At 50.9% G+C, this 26,364-nt stretch overlaps 6 protein-coding genes across 6 annotated transcripts; 2 read left to right on the forward strand and 4 right to left on the reverse strand.

Annotated features, from left to right (window-relative positions):
* Positions 1-260: 260 nt before the first annotated feature.
* Positions 261-3,363, reverse strand: EMWEY_00006800 (Conserved protein with 6 transmembrane domain, related; the record flags this gene model as incomplete). Its single annotated transcript, XM_013478359.1, has 8 exons — positions 261-333; positions 871-992; positions 1,135-1,193; positions 1,409-1,586; positions 1,762-1,919; positions 2,123-2,363; positions 2,575-2,662; positions 2,822-3,363. 8 exons carry the CDS (start codon positions 3,361-3,363, stop codon positions 261-263), a joined length of 1,461 nt encoding a protein of 486 aa, XP_013333813.1.
* Positions 3,364-4,768: 1,405 nt separating this feature from the next.
* On the reverse strand, positions 4,769-8,398 carry EMWEY_00006810 (rhomboid-like protease 5, putative; the record flags this gene model as incomplete). Its single annotated transcript, XM_013478360.1, has 10 exons — positions 4,769-4,950; positions 5,499-5,557; positions 5,709-5,775; positions 5,945-6,055; positions 6,228-6,325; positions 6,530-6,618; positions 7,303-7,412; positions 7,601-7,717; positions 7,889-8,023; positions 8,356-8,398. 10 exons carry the CDS (start codon positions 8,396-8,398, stop codon positions 4,769-4,771), a joined length of 1,011 nt encoding a protein of 336 aa, XP_013333814.1.
* Positions 8,399-10,885: 2,487 nt separating this feature from the next.
* Positions 10,886-13,507, forward strand: EMWEY_00006820 (hypothetical protein, conserved; the record flags this gene model as incomplete). The annotated part of the gene is made up of 9 exons (XM_013478361.1): positions 10,886-10,899; positions 11,093-11,213; positions 11,431-11,543; positions 11,731-11,938; positions 12,084-12,165; positions 12,319-12,482; positions 12,661-13,085; positions 13,249-13,314; positions 13,435-13,507. The coding sequence occupies 9 exons, from the start codon at positions 10,886-10,888 to the stop codon at positions 13,505-13,507; spliced, it is 1,266 nt and encodes a 421-aa protein (XP_013333815.1).
* Positions 13,508-14,068: 561 nt separating this feature from the next.
* Positions 14,069-15,940, reverse strand: EMWEY_00006830 (WD domain, G-beta repeat-containing protein, putative; the record flags this gene model as incomplete). Its single annotated transcript, XM_013478362.1, has 1 exon — positions 14,069-15,940. One exon carries the CDS (start codon positions 15,938-15,940, stop codon positions 14,069-14,071), a length of 1,872 nt encoding a protein of 623 aa, XP_013333816.1.
* A 677-nt stretch (positions 15,941-16,617) lies between these two features.
* Positions 16,618-17,421, forward strand: EMWEY_00006840 (hypothetical protein, conserved; the record flags this gene model as incomplete). The annotated part of the gene is made up of 2 exons (XM_013478363.1): positions 16,618-16,657; positions 17,132-17,421. 2 exons carry the CDS (start codon positions 16,618-16,620, stop codon positions 17,419-17,421), a joined length of 330 nt encoding a protein of 109 aa, XP_013333817.1.
* Positions 17,422-18,130: 709 nt separating this feature from the next.
* On the reverse strand, positions 18,131-22,403 carry EMWEY_00006850 (ankyrin repeat-containing protein, putative; the record flags this gene model as incomplete). Its single annotated transcript, XM_013478364.1, has 12 exons — positions 18,131-18,201; positions 18,415-18,486; positions 18,726-18,762; positions 18,910-18,966; positions 19,367-19,522; positions 19,953-20,180; positions 20,318-20,441; positions 20,626-20,734; positions 20,963-21,037; positions 21,695-21,767; positions 21,961-22,052; positions 22,301-22,403. The coding sequence occupies 12 exons, from the start codon at positions 22,401-22,403 to the stop codon at positions 18,131-18,133; spliced, it is 1,197 nt and encodes a 398-aa protein (XP_013333818.1).
* Positions 22,404-26,364: the final 3,961 nt, after the last annotated feature.

Raw genomic sequence — 26,364 nt, forward strand, 5'->3', positions numbered from 1 at the left:
ATATAATATATATATATATATATATATTATGCATTTCAAATTTTCAAATTTTTCTGCATCTCCCACAGGCGCAATGTACACTATGCATACAATTCAAATGTGGAAGGTTTGGAGACGACGACCGAACAAGAGCTAAAGCGACTAAAGCACCAAATATCCATTTTGCGTTTTGTTGCTTATGGTGTTAAGTTATGGCTTTATTGGGTCTCCTTCAGGGTTTACTGACCAGACAGGCAAGAGCCACCAGACGCACAAACCACTCAAGTAAACTTCCCCACAAGAAGCTGGGCCCCCCTGCGCGTAGTTCCCTCAACTCCGCCTGTGTCTTCGCCTCTGCAGCGCAAACCCTAGACCCTAAACCCTCACTAAACCCTAAACCCCAAACCCAACCAGGTAGTGCGTATTGTGATCATTACAATGTAAGGGGTTTAAAGGCCTGACGCTCCAATGTCTGCATTATTTACCCTGCCTCCTGATGCGTGACTCAAGGAGATTCCTCTTCGAAGGAGATATACAACGTCGACAACAGCAGAGCCGCACCCGCGCCCACCAAGTAGACAGAGAGAATCTCCTACACGGAAGACACAAATCAAACCCTGCAGTGACTATACCTGACTATACCCGACAATCCTAGCCCTAGAATCACCCACCGCTAAATTAATCCTAGTTTAGATCCTAATCCTCAAACCATTAGCCCATGGTGAATGCATAAGCCCTATACTTTACGCCCTACTAATCAAACCATAAACCCTCGGTAAGGTGAAATCTGAGACTAACCAACAATCGCCTCAGCCGTGCATACACCGTGAAATACTAAACTTCGACACCTACGCTAAACTCCACCCTAAATCCTACATGCTGAGCCCTCACCTGATGGGTCTCAGGGTGTATATTGTGGCAAAACCGAAGAGTAAACCGCCAAGACATCCACCCAAGTGAGCAAAGTTGTCAACTGCGGAGAAGCCCCCCATGCTGTTCAGCTGAGCAGTGGCCTGAGCGCAAACCATTCACCCTAAAGCCTATGCCATAGGCCATGAACCCTTCGGGAGATGAGAGGCTGTTAAATTCGTCGTAGGAGGAATTATACTTCGGGTGAGCAAGGGTTTAGGGTTTAGCGTATAGTCAGAAGCTCACAATGACAACAATGACGATAGCAAGCACACACCATGGATAATGCAAAAAGTCCCAGTTCTCTGCCGAAACAACATACGCAAAACCCCAAACCTTATTCCGTAAACCCTACCGCGTAAACTGCACTCTTGAAACACTAACCTCGCTGCCCCGATTCGAGAATTTGGGTCGGTAGACTGCACAAACCCCAAACCCTAAATCCTGAAGGCCAACCCCCCCAACCCGGTCGTCAACGAGCCGACCTTGCAAACCACAAACCCTAAACCCTTATCCTCACCTACGGCAAATGGCACTAGACCTCCCAAGAGGCCGTAAAGGGCCCCCGAAGACCCAACAGTGGTCGTGCAAGGATCAAAGACGGCACTAAGGAGATTTCCTGACATTGCGCTAACAATCCAAGTCAGCAGACACCGCCAAAAACCCCACACCTGCGTCGCAAACTCTAAAGCCTCAGCCTGGAACCCTAAACTCTCAGCTCGGGACCCTAAAGCCTCAGCGCGGAACGTTAAATCCTCAGCTCAGAACCCTAAACCACGGGCCGGTCTACCGCCGAGCCGATATACACCGTCCGTACGAGAGTACAGGCTGCAAGTTAGAGATCATTAGCAGAAGGGTTTTGGATTTTCTTACGGGTTCAAGGATGAAGAGAACCGCCATCTGACAAAGAATGTTTATAGCCAAATGCACCCAACCCCCATGCAAAAAGGAGGCCCAAAAGACCCTGTATATTTCGCCATAGTTGCGGATAAGGTTCGTGTCAAGGGCGCCCAAGGTCGACAGTATGCGAGCTGTGCACCCCAAACCCCACAAAGAAACACTAAACCCTAAATCCTAAACCATAGTGAGGAAATGCAACCCGCTCGGAAGCAAGGACCTCACCCCCCAAATTCCTAAACCCTAGAGCTTACATTGCAAATCAATGCTACCCTGTTGCAGCTAGGGCTTGCTGAGTCTGTGGTTTCCCTTTTAGGGTCTAGGGTTTATAGCTTACAGTTGGGGGAATCCGAAGAAGCAGGGTTTGCAGCTCTTGCTCCGTTCTTGACGAGATTGGAAGGCCATCCCCTGTCTCCCGCACACGTTCCCCAAGCACATCTTTTGGGAGGAAATAGCTTTTGCAGCAGCACATTTGGATCTGCTGTTGCTGGTTCATCTGATGCTGCTGCCTCTGGATAGGTGTCGCGGAGCCCCAAGTTAGTCTCACATGCACCGTAGCCAAACGAGACCAACCTAGGCTGCAGCAAACACAATAAACCCTAGACCCTATGCCCCTGCAAACCTTAAACGCCTAAACCCACGCCTATTCAACCGTAAATCCTAAACCCTCTACTCTACATCTTTTTCTAGTTTCTAGTCTCCGAAGTTATATTTCGGGAGCTAGGATCTCCCCCGCTCTCTGACATTTCGGGTTTAGGGTTTAGGGTTTATTGTGTAGGGTTCAAGCACCATTCTGCTAGACGCAGGATCCGTCCATGGCGGGTATAAGACAGGCCCGATGCAGCGGCCATTAAAAGAAGTGAAGTTAAACACCAGCCTGAGCACAACCCTCAAACACTAAACCCTAATGCCTAAACCCTAATGGCTAAACCCTAAACTGTGAACCCCACCAACCCTTCTCCTTCTACCCTAGACTGACTCTTGTAGGAAGAGAAAAAGGAGGACAGCTGAGGACATCCATAGCAGCAGGAATGACCCCATCCCCTGTTTGATGTGTAGATCGATTTTCCTTGCTGCTGAACTCTTGAAGGTCTTGAAGCGCATCAAACGCCCGTTTTCCGGCACCAGCTGCAGCGGCTGCAGTTGCTGCTGCGGCTGCTGTGGCTGCTGCTGTTGTCCTAGTGGGCGAAAGCTTCTGTCACCTCCAGCAGCCACCACGTATTGGGAGACCCCATCAGGAGACATAAGCACCGGCTGCACCTGCTGCGCCCGTGTGGGGTGCTGCGCTGCACGGAATTGCTGTCTCCCCCAGGCTCCCCCCCCATAGACCACCGGCGGACCATTGGGCGGTCCAATGGTCACGGCATGCAATCCTCCCGGGGAAGGGCTTCCTGGCGCAGGCGGCTGCGGCTGGGAAGAAGTGCCAACAGACACGAAGTCGTCTTCATATCCTTCTGATCTAACCCCATTGCGGTGTCTGCTGTTTTCCTCTTCAACAGGTAAGACTATTGCGCCCATTGAACTCGCGGACTTGAGGGGGGGCAGGTAGCTGCCATTAGGGCCAATGGGGGAAGACATCTTTCTGCTGCAGCAGCTGCTGCTGCGGATGGGGTTGTTGTTGTTGCTGCTGCTGCTGCTTCTGCTGCTGCCGAGGAATAAGGCTGTTGCCAACAAAAAGGCAGATGCTGCTGCTGCTGGCAATGCCGCTGCTACTGCTGTTGCAGATGCCTCTAATGAAAGAGAAAATAAAGGGTCAATGTAGGGGGGAAAAAGACAGAAAGGACAACTCGCGTTGCTGCGGCCCCAAAGGGGGCCCCAAACGGGAGAGCGGACTACTAGGGTTTACGATTTAAGAGGGTTTGGCGAGTCTTCTCTGTGGACTTGTCGAAGACACTGTCATTAGTGAAATAATATAAAATATCCTAGAAAAGTCGCCAAGAAGGAACTCTAAACCGTAAACCCTTCAAATCGTAGTGAGCTCAGGAAGCAACGGGTAGAGCTACAGAACAATCAGACGATTAGGACCCTATTAAGTGTTTGCTTGAAATAAAAATTAAGGATTTTAAAACATTTATCTTAAACCGACGAATTATACATCTGGAGACGCACGGTTTCCCTCGCCACCCTGCTGTTGCTGCGGCGGTCGCTGCTGCTGCTGCTGCTGCTGCTGCTGCTCGACCGCCAGGAAGAGTCTTAGTGCAGCACCTGCAGCAATCAATATAAGCAACAAATAAGGGTTTTACCTATTGTCCAACTCAACAACGTCCACAACATCGCCAGATCTCAACCTTTTGTAGCATACCTTAAATAATCAAGTCTGGGACTCGTGTGGGTGATGTCGGTACGAAGCTACGTCGTAATCCCTAATGTAGGGGTTTATTTAATTAGGGTTCAATACTATAGTTTGTATAAAATACTTACAGTGATTATACACCCTACACCCCCCTAAACGCAACACGCAAAACCGCAGGCGTAAAACCGCCCCGATTGACCGCATGCTCCAACCCGCACGAGAAACTGTGGTGCTGTTATTGCAGCTGCTGTTGATGTTGCTGCTGCCATTACTAATTCTGCATGCTGCTCTGCTTCTGCTGCCCCTGCTGTTGGTTCTGCTACTCAACTAAGCCATGGTGCAGAGGACGTCGTGCCTGAAGCATCTGAACTATAGACCCTAGACCCCCTGAAACTTAATGTCTACCTCTGAGTCGAGAGCCTGTCTGACAACGAATCTGACTACAGAGATGAGTCGTCTACCACTATCCGTCGTGTAGCAGCAGCAGCCGAAGCAGCAGTAGCATCAGCTGCACCACATGCACCAGGAAGGTGAATTTATGGCCTAGGGTCCTAAATCCTAAATCCTACACTGGCCGGCGTCCCTTTGTCCCAAATACCAGGCTTTACATGTAAAACGTCAAACACTAGACTCTAAACCCTGTAGAGGACCGGCCCCTTAAGAAAGAGGTTTAAAAAGAAGGCCTGGGATTTAGCGTTTAGGGTCTAAGATGACTGCCGAGTTGGAGAAGCCGCAGCTGAGTTTCGCTATGTACATTTGTTGTATATTTGTGTCGGTGTCTTTGCCTGTTGCATTTGCCATCTTTTTTGTCTCTTCCGAGCTGACGTTAACCTCCCATGGCAGCCGCACGCAGCGGGCTGGCGTGACAATGCCTGTAACGCAGACACTGAACCCTAGACCCTAGACACTAAACCATCGCCACAGAAGAAGCCCTTGAGAAGTCATCAAGCCTATAGTGTTGGGATCCAATAGGTCGGATATACAAGCAAGATTTTACGGTCTAGTTTGGGGAGTTCGCGGTTTAGGGTTTGCGTCTAGGATTTGGGGTTTGCTTGCCTCGGTGTCCCGCGCCGACTTGTCCCTGACTGTTTATCCCCCAAGCAACAAGGGTTTTGTGGTTTAGGGCAGCAACACAGTGAGAGGAGCCGCAGGAGACGTCGGAGACAAATGAAGCAACGAAAGGAGGAGACAGAGACCGCGGCAGCTGAGTGTTGCAGCAGTGCAGCAGCACAGACACAGCTAGGGTCTAGGGTCTGATGATGTTGATAAGCTAGCGTTTTAAGGTGGTTTGGGAGATGATGCTGGTGCTTCTATTGCAGCTGTTGCTGTTGCTACTGCTTGCTGCTACTATTCCTGTTTCTGCTGACCTGCACGGGCAGAAGCGTTTGCTGCTGCTGCTGTAGCGTTCTCCCGCACTGACCCCGCGTCGTCTCGCCGCAGCACAAGAGGGAATTTACTGGGGCTCCTGTTGCTGCATCACTGCAAATCCAACAACAACAGCAGCAGCAGCAGCAAGAAGGGGGCATGGGCCGGTGGGCCGGTGCATGATGGGTCAAAAAGAAACAGCAGGAGCAGCCTCGCAGAACCTCCTGCAAACACGGATCTAGGGTTTAGGGTTTAGGTCACCTACCCACGTTGATACAAAATAATGGACGAAAAATCGCTCGCTGCCACAGCCGTGGCCAACCCCAGCGCCGCTGCACGCAAACTCTAAACCCTGACATATAAACCCTAAACCACTGGGTGTATTGGAATCTCGAATGCCAGGAGCTAGGCCCCCTTTCCAAATCGAGCGTTTGGATATTTGTCCGTACGCTTACGGCTAACACTGAGAGTGTACAGTTCAGATTCGGGTTTAGGGTTTACCCTCTGGTGATACCGCCGCAGGGGGTTTCAAGGACGGGATGGGCTCGTGCTGAATGTGCCGATCTAGGACGCCGTAGGTGACAGCTCGCTGAACTGGAGCCTTATCTTGCGCTGCAGGCCAAACACTAAACCCTAAACCCTAGGCTTTACAGACAAAACATAGAAATCACTATAGAGGCGACACACCGGCAGCTGCCTGTTGCACGGCAGTACGGCAAAATCGAGTATTGCTCCACGCGGCTTCAACAGTCTAAACCCTCAACCCTAAACCCTAGACCGTCACCCATATCCATTCCTGGTTGCTTGGTCGTCTCTACGTCTGCGCCTCCTGGAGCGCGGGTGTCTCCAATCGCAAGCTGGATCTTCGAGTCGTCGCCGAACCTAAACCGAACATCCTAAACCCTAAACTGTAAACCCTAAAACCACAGGTCATCTGGGGCAGCAGCATCGCTTCAGATACCATGAAAGGACGAAGTGGGAGGTAACAAGCGCTAAGGCATAGTGGCATTTGCCATTTGCCGTCTAGGGTTTAAAAGAGCAGGGGTTTAGGGTTTGACAGCTAGGAATTAGGGTTAAGGGTCTGACGCAAAGGTGCTGCCATCTGTCGCCAACACAATTGTGTGCCGATCGCCGCATGCAGCGCCCGCAGCCTTCGCCTTTTCAGGTAAGAACACCTGCGCATGCATCAAACCCAACGCCTTCAACCCTAAGTGCTAAGCCCTTGGTCTATGAGCTAGGCGCAAGTAATGTTTTGCATCTGGGGATCTGAGGGATTTACGATTTAGGGTTTAGACAGGGGATGGAGGTTTTAGGGTCTTAGAAGCCAGAATCTCAGCTTAATCTGCATGACGGCTAATCGAGGTCTCGCAAGGGTGTAGTGTTTAGGGTTTAGGGTTTGCCTCATGCATCGCCACGTGGTGGTTCCTCGACCCCGACGGCTTCAACCCGCACTGGCCATAGAGATTGTCCCCGCAGCAAACTGCAGCAACAGCAACACCAGAAACAACAACACTTGCGGCACGCCACGAGCGGCAGCACAAGCAACAGAAGCCACTGCAGCGAGCCTTTCACCGCAATAGTTAGTAGTGACTAATGCAGCAGCAGCACCACCGCCACCATCACCAGCAGCAACAGTAGCAGCAGCAGCAGTACGGCCTACACAATCTGCCTCGTTGTGAGATGAAGGCAGCATGATTTGCGCCAACTGCCATTTTGGCGATAAAATCACCAGAAAAGAAACCCTTAACAGGCAGTCCCTTCAATTGCCTAAATAGCTGTTGGTGCTGCTGCTGCAGTTGCTGTTGCTGTTGATGCTGTTGCTGCTGCTGCTGCAGCAGAGACAGCGCATCGTCAATGACATATATTCTGCCGTCTCTGTCGAGAACAAATATTTCTGTCGCTGAGCACTGCACATCTGTTGCTGGTGCTGCACCTTGCGGAAGCGGCAACACGAAAGGAGACACAAATGCTGCAGCAGCAAAAGCAGTAACAGCAACAGCAGACCAGTCGTGATAGCATACAAGCGGAAGCATCGTGTTGCAGCTGCTGCCTGCGGTGTTGCAGTTGCTGGTGCGAGTTGGTAGCCGCGGGCTATCAGGTTGGAGCGGTTGCTGATGATGCTCAGCAGCAGCAACAACAGCAGCACCAGCAGCAAACCTGGTTCGCCATCTTCCTGCTCCAGGGAGCCCCATACAACGCAGCTGCGACCATCTCCAGGTATTGCAGCCCCGAAATGCGGCCCAAATGAAACAGCAACCCAACTTGTTGCTAGACCTGAGGAACGCAAACCCTAGAACCTAAACCCTAAACACCAGGAACAAAGTCCTACGGTCTCAACTCGAAGTACTAAAAGTAATGCTCTAAATTGTAGAGGCTTATCTGCAAACACTCTACAATCCTTGAGTCTCAGCTCGATATCCTGAACCCTAAACCCTAAACACTCACAGTTGAGTGTCTCGGCCTCAGTGGGCGTTTGGACATCGGAAGGGGCACCCCCAGGGAACGACAAGCGGCTTCCCCAAATAAGGACTTTTTGCTGCTGGTTCTTTTGTTGTTGTTGCTTCTGCTGTTGCTGCTGCTCTGTGCAAAGAGCCACCGAGGAAAACAAAGGTTTTCTCCAACAGTAGAATTTCTGCTTCTGCTGTTGCTGCTGTTGTTGTTGTTGTTGCTTCTCTTTGTTCGTAAGCAGAAGGAAGGCTGCTGGGGCTTCAACAGACCCACACACACACACACCCACACACCTCACTCACCAACTCGGTGCTGCAGTAAAGTGTTCCTGCTGCTGCTGCTGCTGTCGCTGTTAACACTGCCCAGTCAACAGTTGAAGGATTAGTATTTAGGCTCGTTGTTTAGGGTCTGACTATTTGGTCCAGGGACTGTAGTTTAGGTTTGAGGTCTACTGTTGAGCGAACCGGTAGCGAGTGCTGCCGCAGCAACCCTTTGCAAACCCTTCATTATCGAGACAATCCCGTTCCCTTGTTAAGTATTTAGGGTTTGGCGCTTAGGGCTCAAGGTTTAGGGTTTGGGTTGGACAGCGGGTGCCGGTCACTGCATAACAGCTGCCAGTTCACCACTGCCTGCTGAAGACAAACATGTAGAAGAGTCCCATAATAGGGTTTACGGTTTCACGTTCATGGTCTATGGTTTAAAGTTTTATGTTCAGTGTTTATGGGTAAGGGGTTTGCATTTAGCAGTTGCATTTAGTAGGGGTTTCGCTGGCCGATTTTAGGGTTTAGCCTTCCTTGGAGGGGGCTGCAGCCGACAGAACTAGCGGGAACGCATGCGGCAGGCGAGAGATTAGGGTTTAGAGTTTAGGGTGTGAGTAGGTTTATCTTTAATATAAACACTACTTCTATTATTTGGAAGTTAGGGACCTTTAAGCCCTCAACGCCTTGTGGCGTTGTAGGGTTCTAGGCTTAGGGTTGATCGGCTAGGGCTTAGGTTATGGAGTGGATGCTTAACACCCTAACCAACCTTCTGCAGCGAGAATGGGTCTGCTGGCGCATGCAGCGGCCTCTGCTGCTGCTTCGGCCGCTGCTGCTGCAACTGTTGTTGCGGCTTCCTGCTGCAGACGAGGAGGTGCCCTCGCTGCTACAGCAACAGCAGCAACTCCTACCGGCGCTGCGGCAACAAGTGCAGCAGCTGCAGCATGTCCAGTAGGGAGGCAAAACAGCCTATGGTCTTGTTGCTGTTTCGCATTGCCTCCCCCCTCAGCAACAGCAGCAGCAGTCGCTGCCGCTCCTGTTCATGCAGGCAGCAACTGGCGCCGCGTCCACACAGCAGTAGCAGCAGATCCTCATCACTCTGCTGCTGCAGCAGAACCTACAGCAACAGCAGAAGCAAACGCAGCAGAAGTTGCAGCAGCAGCAAATGACACACAGGAGCCTCCCGCCCATTTGTTTGCAAGGGTAAAATATGTAAGGGACTTTCCCGTAGTTTCGGTGCAGCAACTGCTGCAGCAGCTGCAGCAACAGCAGCACGATCTGCTACAGCAGTGGCAGTCCGAAGCATCCAGCAGCGATGATGAAGCAGCAAGCCTCTTAACAAGGCGACTTGAGCTGCTGCGTCTGCTGCAGCAGCTGCAGCAACCGCAGCAGCAGTATCTGCTGCTGCAGCAGCTAACGCTCTTGCCGACCCGCGAAGTCGTAGCGCTGCTGCTGCAACTAACAGCCAACATAGAGGTCCTGCGAGGAGATATCTTGCGGCTGCTGCAGCAACCGCAGCAGCAAGGGCAGCAGCAGCAGCAGCAGCAGCAGCAGCGGCTGCTGCAGCAGCAGTTGCTGGTGCAGTGGGATGACTGGAAGCGCTGCGCAGAACAACTAAACCGGTTGGCAGTCGATGAGGAGGCAAGCAAAACCCTAATCTGTGTATCCTAAGCCTTAAAACATAGTTATCGCATCCCGCTTGTTATAAAGCAACTACCAATCTAGTGGTTAGGCTTCAGTCTTGGCCGGGGATCGTCACCAGGGTTAAGGGTTTAGGGATTGAGGCTAATAAGGACATAGAAGTGTTGTATTACTAGAGTTTCGAGCTAATTGTTTATGGTTTTTACGTTTTGCGCTACCATAGAGTCTAAAGGGTTTGGTTTAGGGTTTGGGATTTAGGTGCGCATTGACTGCACCATTCAGGAAGCGTTCCTTGTTTGGATGGCGATGAACTCACTCCGTGCCTTCAGTAGCACCAGCAACAACTGCAGCGGCAACAGCGGCAGCAAAAGCAGCAGCAACAGCAGCAGCAACAGCAGCAGCAGCAGCAACAGCAGCAGCAGCAACAACAACAGCCCCTTGCGCGAGCTGCTGCTGCAGGTTCGGGAGAGGCTGGAGGCAGCAGCTCTTGCGGTTAATGCTCGTACCGGGATTAGGAGTCATCCAGTAAACCCTAAACCCAGCCTTAACCCTAATCACAACTTAGAGATGCTAGAATGAAACGACTAACAGCGATGGGTAGTGTGTGAACTTAAACCATAATACCCGAACCAGTCGAGCTGCGTTGAGGGTTGAGGGTTTATTGTTATTTTCAAGCCTGCTGACGGCCTAGCTTTGCGCCATTTTCCCCGTCATCATGTGGAACCTGCTGCTGCTGCTTCCAATGCTGCTGCTGCTGTTGCTGCAGTGTGTTTACATCTGGCCTTTTGGTGGCGAAGGGTTTTTGTCTCTAATTGAATCCGCTCCCCTCTCAGCGAAGGCTGCGATCTTGACTGCGGTAAACTCTAAACCCCATTCCCCAAGCCCTAAACCCCAAACGCCTTAAACCCTTACCCAAAACCCTCGTAAAACCGGTAAAACCAGGCCTAGAAGGGAGGTGCGCCCGCCGCTCGGATGAGCAACACCCAAACCCTAAACCTTAAGTCCTTGCTTTGTGCAGGAAGAGCTCCACACATGGCAAACCGCTGGGCTTCTGCAGCCCAAACCACCGCCGCCCAAGCTTCGCAACTGGCAGACCATGGACCCCGTCGAGTAAACTCTAAACGCTAAACCCTGTAGTCTCAATTCGTGGCTGTAGACGCCTTTGAGTTGATTTTCTCTAGAGCCCAAACCCTAATTTCTAAAACCTGACGGTAGCAGTTGGCTTCTTTCTGCACCACCTTGCTTCCAGTAACACCTTGGTTTTAGTGTTAAGGGTTAAGGGTTTCGGGCTTGTGTTTTGCAGCATGGAGGCCTGGGAGGCCTCTCAACGTCGAGTTGTTCGAACACGCTGGCTGCCAACGCCATCAGGCGTTTTCTTTCAAGGCCGCAAGCTCGCTGCTTCTCTGGCGCTGCACATACACCAGGTACTGCAGCACCAGCAGCAACAGCAACAACTGCAGCAGCATGTGCACGTGCATCAGCAGGTGCTCCTGCACCTGTTGCTTCAAGGAATGCCTCTGTCTGCATTGTGATAGTCTTGAGTTGTCGTAGATTGGCAAACCTGGGACATCGGGTTTAGGGACTAGGATATAGGGTTTAGGGTTTAGGGCGTAGGGTTTGGGCGCCTGCGGTGTTTTACAGGCCTCCCCTGTGGCTGCTCCTGCTTCCCTAGCTGCTGTTGCTTCTGCTGCAGCAAGGAGACAATCTTTGCGAGGATCGTTTGGTCAAGAGACAGTCAATGCCGTTGCTCACAGGTGAGGGTTTAGGGTTTAGGGGCTGCATGGTTTTTCAGGTTGTAGTGTTGTGGGTGGGGGATTAGGGGTTAGGGTGGAGGGGTTGAGGCGTAGGGTTAACGGGCACTGTTGGAATCCTCTTCCATTCAGGGTCCCCATGAATTCTAAGGGTTTATTGTTTAGGGTTTATGGTTTAGGTTTTGTACAGGCTGCTCTCGTTGGAGGCCCACTCCTTAACACCTTGGCTGCCGTCATTCGTGACGCTGCTGCATCAACCCTTCGCGCTGCAGAGGCAGCTGGCAGAACACCTTGCAGCAGCAGCAGAACCTTTGCTGCTGCAGCAGCAGGAGCAGCAACCCGCTGCAGTGGAGTGGCTAGTGCAGCAGACACTGCGGGATGCGGACCCCGGCCTACTGGTACACCCTTCCGCTGCTGCTGTTTCTGCTGTTGCTGCTGTTGCTGCTGGGTTCTTCACACCTCGTCCTTTAGCGGCTCACTTCTCTGCTTGGGGTTGGTGGGGTCTAGGGTTTGGGGCTTAGGGCTGGGTTTGTTGTGCTTTAGGGTTGGGCTCAACCTGCTCTGCTGCCTCCACGGCTCCTTCTGCAGATATGCGGGGGACTTCTTGGTGCTGGGTCTTACGAACGTATGCTGCTGCTGTTGCTGCTGCTTCTGTCGCCGCTGTGCTGTTTTGGGAGTTGTTGCGGAACTGATACCGCTGGCCCTGGGTGCCTTCCCCTCCTCGCTGCTGCTGCTGCCACACCTGCTGCTGCTGCAGTTGTTGTTGTTGCTGCTGCAGTGTCCATGGAGATGGCTAGGCGCTTCTTCAGCAGCATCAAAGAGTATCTAAAGCGCGCAGCAGCAGTTCGCAGCAGCAGCAGCGAAAACAACAGCGGCAGCAGCAGCTGCACTATGCTGCTGCCTCTTCGAGATGTGGCGTTTTTCTACTCTGCACTCAAGCATGTAAGGAGCATGGGTTTTGCTGCTGCAGCAGCAGCAGCAGACGCGTCCTTTGCTGCTGTTGCCAAGGGCCCCCATGCTGCTGTATCTGCTGCTGGTACGGCCCCCAGCATGGAGCAGGCGGAGTTGTGTGTCCTGCTTATGCTTATTGAGCTGCTGTTGTTGTTGATGCTGTTCTTAGAGTGGTATCCGGGAACCGGAGACGGTTCGGTTGCTGCTGCTGCAGCTGCAGGAGGACCTGCTGCGTGTTGCAGGTGACTCGAAGGCAACAACGGCAGTAGCAGCAACGGCAGCAGCGGGGCATAAAGACGACGGTTCAACGGAAGCAGATGCAGCAGCCGCAACAGAAGCAGCAACAACAACAGCAGCAGAAGCCGAGCGGCTGCTTGCAGTTGCTGAGGGAGGAGCAGCAGATCTGTGTGCTGTTCTCGATGCTGCTGCATTCGGCTGCAGGACGCCAGCTGCAGCAGCAGCTGCTGCAGCAGCAACAACAACAGAAGCTCTTGAAGCAGCAGAAAATGAAGTAGCAGCAGAATTCGGTGCTATGTTCGAACTCGCATGGAGGATGCTGCTGCCGCTGACCCCGCGGCTTGCCCCGCCATGCGGGTACAACTCCCAAACCCTAAACATTAAACCGTAGTCCCTGTGCTGCAGGCCTGCCTGGAAGGCTTGAAGTTGCTGCTGCCACCTTTGTTGCTGCTGTAGTGTTTGTGCTTTAACCTGTCCTATTACTGCCACCATCGCTGATGTTGCTGCCGTTGCTGTTCAGGTTGCTGCTGTTTAACGCAGTGGCTGCAGGTGGCCCGCAGGCGGTCTTGACGAGTCCGGCGTATTTGTGAGTATCCCCAGAAGCAAACCCCTAAACCCTAGCCCCAAACCTTTCAACATATCTATGCGGGGGAGGGTCTGGGCTTCGATGGTTTACGGTTTACTGTTTGCTGTGTGGTGCTCGTAGGGAAAGCGTAGAGGCGTTTTTGTCCTCCCACTCGGATTTGGATCCCGAAGCCCTCGGCACAATTTCTATATAAGCAAATGCCCAACTACTCATCTAGCCACTCCCACCATTAGCTAGGTTGATATGTAGATACTCAGCTAGCTAGCTAAGTGCCCAACCAGCTGGCCACCCTGCTTGTTGGCTAGCTAGCTACCCTGCTTGCTAGCTAGGTAGCTACTCTGCTAGCTAGCAGAGTAAGTAGCTAAGTAGCTAGCAAGCTAGCAGTCAGCTACCTTGCTAGCTACTTATCTGGTTATCTAGAAGCAACTAGCTGTCTGGTCAGTAGATAGCTATGTATTGTGTGAGCTAGCTTTCTGGCTAGCTAGCTAGGTAGCTAGCTAGCTCGCTTGCTGCATACAAACAGATACGAATGAGTGGTCGGGAAGTTCCCTGAGGGTTTGCAACCCCTTGAGCAGTTCGGCTCTTGGGTTTGGGGGAACGTTTTGGGGTGTGCCTGTGGTGAAGGCCCCAAGAGGGGGTTTTAAAACCCTTTTCGGGAGAGCAACGTTCAGTTACTTTTTCTAGGGTTAAACAAACCTCGAATTAGAGTTTAGTGGGGTCCACAGGGTCCCGTACCCACCAATAGGGTTAGGGTTTAAGGTTTGCCCTGAAGAAGAGCTGTGGGGTCTAAAGCCCAAACATCCACACCGCCATCCGAGTCACCAGAAGCAACAATCCAGTTCCTGCTGCTGCCGTTGCTGTTGCTGCTGCTGCTGATGTGCTGGAGGTCCATGACCGCCGATGGGTGTGCTGTCCACATATCTACACAAACGTTGCTGCTGTTGCTGCTGCTGCAGTTGAATGCTCGCATGAGTCCATAGGAAGTACCAGCGAGCAGTAGCGGGAGTTGTGGGTGCAGAAGCAGCCGAACGACGCCTTCTCCGTCTCCTCCCTTCCTGCTGCTGTTGTCACCGCTGCTGCTGCTGCTGCTGCTGTTGCTGTCACTTGTACTAGAGGGGTTCTGAGGTATTGGGGTGTGTGTACAGTCAAACGAGAGCTTAAGGGTTTTCTTACTAAGGTTCCATAGACGCACAATACCATCAAGACCAGCAGAGAATAACAGTAAAGAGGTGGGGGCCCCCTGGGGCCCCCAGTTTGCTGCATGCATGGAATGATTGGGGTGTATAGGCAGTAGGGATTCAACAGCACCAGCATGCGCTTTAAGAGAAACAAGAATTTTTCCTGTCTCCTCATTAAAACATAAAATATAACCATCTTCATACCCCACATAGCAGCAACTCTGGGGTGTATAGACCGCTAAACAAACAGCCCCTTGTCCCCCCTCTCCGTCATCCACATCCATCCCGCTGCTGCTGCTGCTGCTGCTGGTGATAGGAAGGGGACTTTGCATGACAGCTGCTCTTGCCTGGGGATCACGAGAAGGATGATCATAATCGGAGACCATCTGCCCATCACGAGCAGCAAAAAAGGAAACACTTCCTGATGCTCCACCTACGATGCAGCGGCTGCCGCTGCTGCTGAAGCAGCAGCAAGTAAGGGGACTAGAAGCAGCAAATACATGCAGTGTTGCTGCAGGTTTTATCTTCCCTTTAGTACCTTCTCCTGCTGCTGCAGCTGCTCCTCCTTCTGCTGCTGTTCCTTCTGCTGCTGCTGCTGCTGCTGCTGCTGATCCCCATGAAGGAGGCAGCAGCCATACCCATGCCGTTTGATCTTCTGCTGCAGCAAGCAAAGCATAACCACGAGGATGAAAGGCGAGTGCGGAGACACCTTCACAAGGGCCCCGCAGCTCCTGCAGCAGCATGCGTTTTCCTGCTGCTGCTGCTCCTGCTTGTGCTGCTCCTGCTGCTGCTGCTGCTGCTTGGGTACTGTATACACGAACAGAGCCGTCAAAAGAGCCGCATGCAAGCAACAAACCATCAGAAGAAAATGACACACAAGAGACAGAGTCTCCTGCATCTCGTAAAGTTACGGATGCATTTAAATGTTGCTCTTCAACTTCAGCCCTTGTTGCTGCTGCTGGGTCCCCTGCTGCTGCTGCTGCTGCCGGTGGTGGAGAGAGCTGAGATAGATCATACAGGCGGCATATATCATCGGAAGCACCTACTGCAAGGAACGGTGGCACTTGCTGCTGTTGCTGTTGCTGCTGTTGTTGCTGCTCTTGCTGCTGTTTGTTGACCGCCATTGCGCAGACAGTGTCTCCTGCTGATTCGCATGCAGCAAGCAGCCACCGCCTTCGGCTCTCCAGCAGCTGCGGGTGCAGCAGGAGCTCCTTAGGAGGACCTTCTCCCTCTGCTGCTGCATCCGCTGCTGCATCTACTCCTGCATCTGCTGATGCTCCTTCGTCACCCGAGGAGAGGGCGTCCAGCTCCTCCTGCTGCTCATGCTGCTGCTGTAGATCTATGAGAGACCCATCGGGTCCTTCTGTCATCCAACGGCAGCCAGGTGGGGCTGGTGGCAGGCCATTTGCTGCTGCTGCAGCTGGTTGCTGCTTCTTCTTCTCGCTCATTTTCCCACGCCTCCTTCCTCCAGATTTTCGAGTTGTTGCTGCACCTACTACTGTTCGCGCAGGTAATGCCGTTCCTGCTGCTGGTTCTGCTGCTTCTGCTGCTGCTGCCGTTGCAGCTGAGGGCCTGCTCAGCCCACCTTGGAAACCCACAAACCCTTCACCCAACGAGATATAGGGTTTAGGGTCTACGGTTTGATGTTCAAAGTTTCAAATTTATGGTTTAGTGCCAAAGGATTCATTGTTTAGGCACAACAGCGGACGGAAGACACTAAAAATTCTGCGGTTGCCTTGGGGGGCCCCTTGGGGGCCCCACGGAGCTGCAGCAGACGGCGCAGCAGCAGCTGCTGCTGTTGCTGCTGCTGCGCTTGCTGCAGCAGCAGAAGAATTTATTTGTATAGTTGAGATGTTTTAAGGTCATTTCTTCTTCCCTTGCTCGGCCCTAGAGCCGGCAGCTCCGCTGTACAGACACCTCAAACCCAAAACACCAAACCCGAATTTTGAGACTATCCAAAACCTAAAACCTCGAAATAGAGGTTTTCCGTTTCTGCTCTTCCCCATGCGATCCTCCCCTTGAGGCCCTTAGGCCTCCCTCCACCGCCACACCCATCAGCAGCAGTAGCTGCTGCTGCTGCAGCACAAGCATCTGCTGCTGCATCATCATCAGCAGCAGCAGCAAGATGGCTCCTCGTATGTCGATACGCCTGGAGCAGAACCGGGGTAACTGGCTAGGGTTTGTAGGTCGCTGTGTCTGTGTAGTAACAGGAGGGGCGATAGGGTTTAGTTTTGCATGTCCAGATAAAGACACTGCCTATGAAGTTTTCCCGGTGCAGTCGCAGCAGAACTACGTACACATCAGCAAAATGCATGCAGATAAAACAGAAGACGAAGTAACTATCGAAAAGATTAAAGGACTGCATAGGTTCTTCCAACAACAACCAGGTAACGCATACAACATGTGCTGCAGCAGCAGCTGCTGCTGTGGCTGCTGCAGCTGCTGTGCTTGTTGTTGCTGCTGTGGCTGCTACTGTTGCTGCTGCTGCTTCTTTAGGGTGATGCCTGTTTTCGTTGCTGTCAGCTGCTTCTGGGCCCCTAAAGGTTGTTTCGTTGGTTGTTGTTGCTGCGGCTGGTGCTGCAGCAACGACAGCAGTTGCTGCAGTGTGCTTTCGTTGCTGCTGCTCATGGCTTGTACAGGTTATCTTTATTCCCGCCTCCTCAAACTCGACGACAGCAGCAACGACAGCAGCAACAGCAGCAGCAGCGAGAGCAGCAGCAGCAAGCTCCCTCGTTTTGTTACAGTTAGTACTTGGTTAACCCCCCAGGATTATGCATTGGCATGGTCAAAGGCAATAGTCTTAGGTCTGCCGCAGCAAATACCAGCGGGGCCCCCAGGGGGGTCCCCAGAGGGCTACCTAGATGGGCCCCCTCCTGCTGTGTTATATAAACGCGTCGCAGATGACTCTGAGTACTCTCCTACAGCTTAAACCCTAAACCCTAAACCCCGAGGGGTGGGGCTTCATTTGTTTTTAAGGGGCAAGCAAAAGGGTCAAGAAGCTCTGGGCTAGGGTTTAGGGTCTAGTCGTAGGGTTTAGGGTCTAGTGCTAGGGTTTAGAGTCTAGTATACAGTTAGGGTTTAGGGCTTAGGGTTTAAGGCCACAGAAAAATAGGGAGAGGAGAGACAGAAGAGGAGACAGAGAAAGTAGGCAGATATAAAAAAGGAGACAGAAGAAGAGACAAAAACAAGAAAGGGATAAACACAGATAAACAGAGATGCAAATAAATAATAAAGCGACAAAATATATAAAAGGAGAGATGAGGCACTTGTTCAATTGAATAAATAAAAGGGAGACACTAAAATATAAAACGGAGACACAAGAAGGAGAGACAATAAAAAAGAGAAAAAGAAGACAAACACAGAAAAGGAGACAACAAATGAGAGACAGTACACACAAGGCAATTAAAGCAGCAGCACACGGGTTGCTGCAACAAGTGCGCAGTATGGTCACTCTGCTGCTGCTGCACCACTTGCTACAAGCTGTGCCCTGATACTGCAATGCAACCACAATAAACCAAATCCTTAAGTACGTCTTATTGCTGCTGCTGTTGCTGCTGCTGTGGCGCACCTGCTTGCCTACTACGGCAGATCAGCAGCAGCAGCAACAGCAGTCATAGCAGCAGCAGGAAAGAGCCCCGTCAGCGCTGCTGTCGCAGCACGACGAGCTGCAGTCCGATGTACAGCAGCGCGAAGGTCACAAGTACAATGACTGCAACGCAGCAACAGCACAAAGGCAACGACCGCAGCAACATCAAAACAAACTGCATACCACCCCTCCGTCGTGCACACTGCACCCGAGACAACAGCAGCGGCAGCAGCACCACGATTGACTCCATCAGCAGTAGACACAGCAATACTAACAGCAGCAAAAGCAGCAGGGACAGCAGCAGCAGCAATAGCAGCAGCAGCAACATCCACTTACCGCATCCAACAATCCGAAGTCGGCGTGTCTGGCTTGCTGCAGCAAGCCTTATCTCCTCTGCCTCAAGCTCCTCTAAGCAACAGCAGGAGAAGGAGCAGCAGCAACAGCAGCAAAATTACGCGGTCAGAAAAGGCAGCACATGGTGTCATCCGTTAGAGCATTAACGGGAAAACAAACGGACTGTAGCGCGACCTGCTGCAGCATGACAACAGCAACTGCAGCAAAAGAGCAGCAGCAACGCGGAGCCAACTGCTACAAGGAAGCAGCAGCAGCAGCAATGCAGCCGTAGAAGCAGCAGCAGGAAAACGTACGCTGTCTAATCGCCTCCTGCTTGTGTTTTTCAACAGCCTGCAGAGCAGCACAATTTCTACAGCAGCAGGCATGCATGCGAACCGTGCCTACTCTTGCTGCTCTTGTTGTTGTTGCTAGTGCTGTTGTTGTTGTTGCTGCTGCTGCACCCGCATTAGGTTGCAAATGCATGCATGCACCACATACCTCGCTGAAGGCGACCCGCTCTGCGGCATTGAGACCTATCTTGCGCAATTCTCCCTCCTGCAGCAGCAGCAACAGCAGCAACAACGATGCAGTGATCCAGCAAGCACGGGCTATGATGCAGCAGATGTTGCTGCATTAGCAGCCAATGACAGCAGTAAATAGCGACCCCCAAGCAGGCAGCCGCAGAAGGGGTACGTATGGATATAAACAGCAGCACCAGCAACAGAAGCGGCGGCAGTAGCAAAGCCAACAGCAACAGAAGCAACACCAACAGCAAAAGGAGCAACAGCACAATCACGCCCACAGCAGCGGCAGCTGCAGCAGCAACAGCAATTGGACCAGCAACACCAGCACCAGGACCAACAGCAGAACCACACCACCAACATCGACACCAACAACAAAACCAACAACAGCAGCAGCAACAGCAGCAGCAGCAGCAGCAGCAGCAGCAGATTACAGTAAGGGTAAGAAAGGCCTCATCAACATAGAAGAATTTCTTTCTGAAAAACATTTCGTGTACTGTTGCAGGAAGACCAGCAACAGTACAAAATGCTGTTACTTCTGTTTGCTGCATTGCTGCTGCTGCTTGCTGTCGCTTCCTTTCGCCCCTTTCCTGCAGCAACAACAGCAGGAAGAGCAGAAGCAGCAGCAGTAATCGCAGCAGCAGCAAGAAGGAAAGTCTTGCTGCACGCAGACAACTCGTTCGAGCACATTTGCTGTTCCTGGTGCTTCTGTTGTAAGTGTGGCTTTTGCTACGACTGCTACGGGGGCAGCAGCAGCAGCAGCATCGACAGCTGCTGTTACTGCTGCTGGTGCACAACAGCAGCTGCTGCTGCTGCAGCTCGCATGCACCTGCAGTGCAGCGCGCTTCTTCTGCTCCTCCTCCTGAACAGTGCAAAGCAGTCAAAGACCCACAGGCCCCCGTTAGAAAGTAGCCACCGCAATATCATCAACAGCAGCAACAGGAGCAGCACCTAGAACTGCAGCAGCAGCAGCAACGGCAGCAGTAGCAACAACAACAGCAAATTAGTTGCGTGTCGGACCTCCATTTGCTGTTTCCTCTGCTCGATGATCGCCGCAGGAGTTATGCCTAAACACAAGAAGCACGTCTTGCTGCTAATTGGTTTGCTGCTGCTCCTGTTATACCAGGAACAGCAAATGCTGCTGCGTCTTGGCTGCTGCTGCTGATCCTGCTGCTGCCCACCTGCATTGTTGGGAGTTTGGGAGGAGAACCCCGCTTCCTCCAGTTGCTTTATGATGTTATTCAGACCCTGCAGCAACAGCAACAGCAGTGAAAGCAGCAGCAGCACAGTCTCCAGCAGCAGCAGCAACAATAACAGCACACGCAGCACCAGCAACAGCACTAACAGCAGCAACAGCAATAGCAGAAGCAGAAGCAGCAACGGACCTCCTCAGCAGCAACATGGAAGGGAGTATTGCCATTAGCATCTTCACACTCTTTTATCGTAAATTTTTTGTTGCCTAAAATCGCCAGTGCAGCAGTTAAAAGACGATTCCCTATAGCAAGGTGGCTGCAGCAACAGCAGCAACATACGCAAACACATCTTTAATGACCACTATAGTTCCTGCTGCTCCTACTACTGCTGTTGTTGTTATAGTCGTGGTCTACTGGTGGTGTAGTGGTGGGGATGGTTTTGCTGCTAGGGCTGGTTTTCTTGTTGTTGTTGCTGCTGCTGCTGTTGCTGCTGGACTCACAGCGGTGTGGAGCCTCCAGCGTCTTTGGTATTGGGGTCTGCCCCCCGCTGCAGCAGCATCAGCGCGGTATCCTCATTCCCCTCCTTTAGAGCTAAATGCAACGGGGTGTCTGCGTATACACCGCAGCAGCAGCAGCAGCAGCAGCAGCAGCAGCATGAGGAAGTGGGCAACAGCAGCAGCTGGTGTTGGAAGCAACTAGCCAGTACAGCACGACTAGGGAGCAACAGCAGATGTCGCTGCTGTTGCAGTAACGACGGCAGCAGCCACACGAACAGTGGCGATAGCAACAGCAACACCGAGCGGAGCAACAGCAAGAGCAGCAGCAGCAGCAGCGGACCTCCATATGCATTGACAGCTTCGCGAGGGACGCCTCTGCCGAGCAGCAAAGCCACAACATCCGTCTGTCCCAGAGCTGCAGCAGCAGGAACAACAGCAACAGCAGCGACGATGCATGCAGCGCAGCTAGAAGCAGCAGATTTTGCGGTGGCGACAGCAGCTCAAGCAGGAGTGCTCACTGGCAGCCAAATGGAGGGCCTGCAGGCAGCAACAGCAACAAAAGGGAGGCAACAGATACACAACCCGCCCGCGTCTGCTTCCACAGCAGCAGCAGCAGCAGTAAAATGCACAGCGACAGCAACAACAACTGCAGCAGCAGCAACAGCAGCAGCAGCACGAGCACAGCAGCACAAGCCCAAGAACGGCAAGCTGCTGCTGCACCAACAGCAGCGCAAGCAGCAAACCTACATTGTTTTTTTCTTTGTCAGTTACTGTGACGTCACAGTCTTTAATACCCAAAACTGAAGACAGCAGCAACAACAACAAGACCAGCTTTCTATACACCTCAGATAGTCTCGCAACACCAGCAGCAGCAGCACAATGCAAGCAGCAGCAGCAACAGTAGCAGCAGCAGCTGCTGCTCCCCCAGCAGCTACCGTACGGCACCAGGCTAAACGCAGATGGTGTACACGGCGACGACCACAAGCAGCAACGGCAACAACAAATAAAAAAGCAGCAGCAACAGCAGCACCGCCAACAGCAGCAGCAACAGCAGCAGCAGGAGCTGGCCTACTTTGTCGAACTGTTGCGGGATCCCCTTGGCATCCGGAGATCGCATGCAACAGCGCAGTGAAGCCATTGTCCCGCTGCAGCAAAACAGTTGCAGCAGCAGTAGCAGCAGCAGCAGCATTTGCCGTCCCACCGACACAAGCTGCAGCAAGACCACCAGGAACACCAGAAGTCCCAGCAGCAGGACGAGCGGCTGTTGTTGCTGCAGCAGAAACAGCAGCTCTTCATGCTGCAGCAGCAATAGCAGCAGCAGCAAGAGCAGCAAATTACATCTGGGGAGTTGATAAAGATAGCAGGAGACTCCAAGATGGCGGTCAAAACAAAAGAATCTCCTTCCCGAGCAGCAACATGCAGTGCAGACACTGAGCAGCGGCAGCAACAACAGCAGCAGCAGCAGCAAAATGATGCATTATAATCGTTTCGCTATATGGGGCTGCCTGTGTGTTTTATGCGGCTTATCTCCCTTAGTCGAGAGTGTTTCTCCCCGCTGTATATTGTTTGGGTGAATGTTCAGCTTGCTGCTGTTGCTGCTGCCGCTGCTATTGCCGTTGCTCCTCTGCAGCTCTTGCTGCTTCTGCTTCTGCTGCTGCTCTGCTCGTTCTTGTCTCACAGCCCTTCTTGTTCAATGCCGAGGGGTCCGCTCCCTCCGTCAGCAGCCTCCTCACGGTATCTTCATCCCCCTTCTGCACGGCCTTCACCAGAGCCTCCGTCATCCTAGGGTTTAGCGTTTAGCGTCTAGGGTTTAGGGTCTAGGGACTGCACGGGAAATGCTGCGCTCCACGGGGAAGCAGCCAACGCCGACCCAATAAAATTATCAAAAAGTAACACAAAGATATAATTATGCAGAGGAGTCGTTATTTCGAGTTTAGGGTTTACGGTTTAGCATTTAGGGTTAAGGGTTTAGGGTTTAGGGTTTTGGGTAATGGGTTTGGGCCCCGCCTCCGACACACCAGGATGGGCTGGTCTTCCTGCCTGAGGTGTACGTCTAAGCTATTATAATTGAAGGCGAAACTTCTCTACTAATTTTATCTCCTAAATTTCCTTATAGTTTACTGAGGTGTTCACAAGCCCTAAACGCTAAACCCTAAACACTAAACACTGAATCTCCCTTCTGTCACCAGTTGTGGGACGACAACATCGCAAATGGGTCAAAAGATTGGGGTTTAGGGTTTCCATTTTTATTTAAGGTTAAACCTTTAGCTGCATAATCGACATTTCCACAGTTTCCCAAGGGTTTAAGGTGTAAGGTTTAGGGTGTAGGGTTTTTGCTGCTGGCGTCTTGTAACCTAGGGTTTGGTGTTTACCAACACCCCTTACGAGCTTTTAAGATAATGCAATAACACCAATACCTCGTTGTCGCTGCTGCTGTTGCTGCTGTTGCTGCTGCTGGTGCAAGCTGCTGCTGTTGTGCAGCCCTGCAGACTTCCTCTAGAGCAGCTGCATCAAGCGCTAATTACTCAGTAATTGAGATGCATATTTTGCCGCTGCTGCTACAGTAAGATGCACATCCTGCTGCTGCAGCAGTAAGAGGCGCCTTTTTTTGCTGCAGCAACAGCAGCAGCACGAGGGCATCCGCAGCAATGAATAGCTTAGTCGTGGAAGTTACTTCTGCTGGTGCTGCTGCTGCTGCTGCTGAGAAACCGCATAATTAGGGTTTATAAGTTGTTCAGCAACAGCAGCAACAGTGCATCCAAAGAAAAGTGTTTACTGAATTTCTTTTTTAATGCTGCGGACACGAAATAAGAGAGAGTAGCGCCACTGCAGAAGCAGCAACAGCAGCAGCAAAAGCAGCAGCAGTAGCAGTAGCAGTAGCAACAACAACAGGACCAAAAGCAATAGTAGCAGCAGTAGAAGCAGCAGCAACAAAAGGAGAAGCAGCAATGGCAACAACTGCAGCAGCAGCGGCTGCTGTTGCTGCACGTGGTTTTGTCAGGGTTTTATTTGTGCCAATAAGTAAGGTGTATACAGTACAACAAAATAATTAAAAAGGAGAAAAAAAATCGTTAGCAGCAAATTTGCATGCAGGTCCCAATACACCTGAAATATTGCTATTTAATGTTCATTGGATTTCTTCAATTCTATTTTTATTTTTATTTTCCCCGTCGTCATCTTCAATATCAATTGACGAAGGAGAAGAAGTACTATTTGTCTCCATTACAGCAGGAGGAGGAGGAGGAGGGGGCGGAGGACGAGGACGAGGAGAAGGAGGAGGAGCAGGAGGAGGAGCAGCAGCAGACTGCTGCTTCTTAGGGGTATGTACACCCGAGAACCTCTCTACAGCTACCAAGTGCCACAAAGTCTCTGCCTCATCCAATAGTGACCCTGCAGCAGCAGCAGCAGCAGCAGCAGCAAAGGACAGGAGCAAACGCAGAAGGCAGCAGCAGGTTTAGAGGGTACTGCAGTGAATATAAACATTATAGGACAGACCCAACAAGGAGGACAAACGAATAAATAAGTAAATAAATAAATATATAATTGAACAAATAAATAAATTATGCAACAAAACAAACAGACAAAACAAATGTACGAAAGGACAAAATGAGTAGAAGAAAGCAACCACAACATAAAATGGCATAAAACAAACAAGAACGTCCTTCTGTTGCTACTACTGTTGCTGCTGCTGCTGTTGCTGCTGCTGCTGTTGCTGATGCTGCTGTTACCTAGATGGTGCTTGAGCGCTTCTTGCCATAGAGCAACATCATGAGGATTAAGTTTTAAGGAATTAAAAAGTTTATCAAAGAGAAAAGGTTCGTCCTCAAGCTTTTTTATATCTTTGTGGGGATCGTCTCTGGGATCGTGTGTGGGGCCGTCTCCAGGATCGTGTCCAGGGTCGTCTCCCATCTGGGAATCGGAGTCATCCGTAAGGGCGGCCGAATCGGCACGGTCTCTTCGGCCTTGCTGCACTGCAGCAGCAGCAGCTACTGCTGCAGCAGCACCAGCAGCAGCATCTGCTGCTGCTGCAGCAGCTGCTGCCAGCTGTTCTTCTTCCCCTCCTGTTCCTCTGAGTTTTGTGTACTTCTGCTGCTGTACCTGCTTCAGCAGCAGCACCTGCTGCTGCTGTAGCAACTGTTTCTGTTGCTGCTGGACCTGCTGTTTCTGTTGCTGCAGCACCTTCTGCTGCTGTACCTGCTGCTGTTTATGAGTGGCAATTATTGTTTTTGCTGCTTGTGCTGCTGCACCTGATGGTAATATATGTTGTTGTATAATAATGGTGAGTAATTTGTGCTGTGTCTGCTGCGGTTGCTGCTGCAGTGCAGCAACAAGTAAATATGCTGCCAAATGTGCAAGAGAAAATAAATAAACAGAAAAAGGAATTTTATGAAAATTTATTATTAATGACCAAAGACTTTTTATTGGACCAAAAGAATCAAATATTATACCCGAATCACCAAACATTTCCCTGTATATATAACACAGTTTAAACATACATTAAATACAATAAATAAAATAAATAAAGAAATATAATTGTATTTTATTTATTTATTTATTTATAGACTTATCTATTTATTTATTTTATTGTATTTAATGTATGTTTAAATATACGTATGCACATGGCTATATTCGTATAGGGAGGATAGATACATGTATACATGTAAATTAAATGTATAAAGAAGATAGTAAATAGTAAGGGAACAAAATAACAAAATGATTAAAATAAATAAAGACACAATAAGATAGAGAAAATAAAGAAACAACCGACCAAAACAAAAACAAACAACAAAAAAAATAAAACACACAAACCATAAGGGAAAACGCATAACATTGAAACAACAAACAAAACCCTAAACCCTAAACCCTAATTTATAATTACTTACTTTGTTGCCTGGAGCCAAAGATCTCCTATCTGCTCTGTAAGCAAAAGACCTTCTGCGCGTGCCTCGTGGACCAACTCCTGCAACAATTCAGGGTTTAGGGTTTAGCGTTTGGCGTTTTGGGTTTGGGGTTTACGGTTTAGAGTGTAGGGTTTGTAGTTTAGGGTTTAGGGTTTACCTCGAATCTGTCGTAGGAGATTTGTCTAAGTATAGAATTGACAGAATTATCTAATTCCTCCATTACCTAAAACAAACAAAAAAAAACGAAGAGGATTTTTAAACAAGGTTTTAGGGTTTAGGGTTAAGGGTTTAGGGTTTACCTGTATAAGCTTATCCATGGGGGTTTTTGCCCTACGGCGAAGCTGCTCATTAACTATTAACTCTCCTAGTCTTGCGAATGTCTCTCCTACGGCTTGAGGGGGGGCCCATGTTAGGGGCCCCATAGGAGCTCGTAATGAGAGCATGCATGCATAAGCTGCAACACAAACCCTAAACCCTAAACCCTCAATGTCGACAGCAGCGCTTGAAGCGGGGCCCTTGTTAGGGGCCCCATAGGCGCTCCCAATTACAGTATGCATGCAGTTAAACATCGCGCATGCATGCATTTCTCCTCAATAGACAAAGAGACGCAAGAGACCAACATATGTGCTTTTTCTGTTTTTTGAAACCGCTTAAAAGGAAACCACAAACAGGAGCATGAGCCCAGAACTAGGGTTTAGGGTTTACGAATTTTTCATGGTTATGGGTTTACGATTGAAGGATTATCTGGGTTCAGGGTGTTGTGCATTTGCAGGATTAAGGGTTTTCTAGGGTAAGTGTACATTAGGCGTTTTTAGGGGGGGGGGGGGGGGGGGGGGGGGGG

The sequence above is a fragment of the Eimeria maxima genome, genomic scaffold (genome assembly GCF_000499605.1).
Source record: "Eimeria maxima Weybridge genomic scaffold, Emw_scaff40, whole genome shotgun sequence".
NCBI classification, from domain to species: Eukaryota; Apicomplexa; class Conoidasida; order Eucoccidiorida; family Eimeriidae; genus Eimeria; species Eimeria maxima.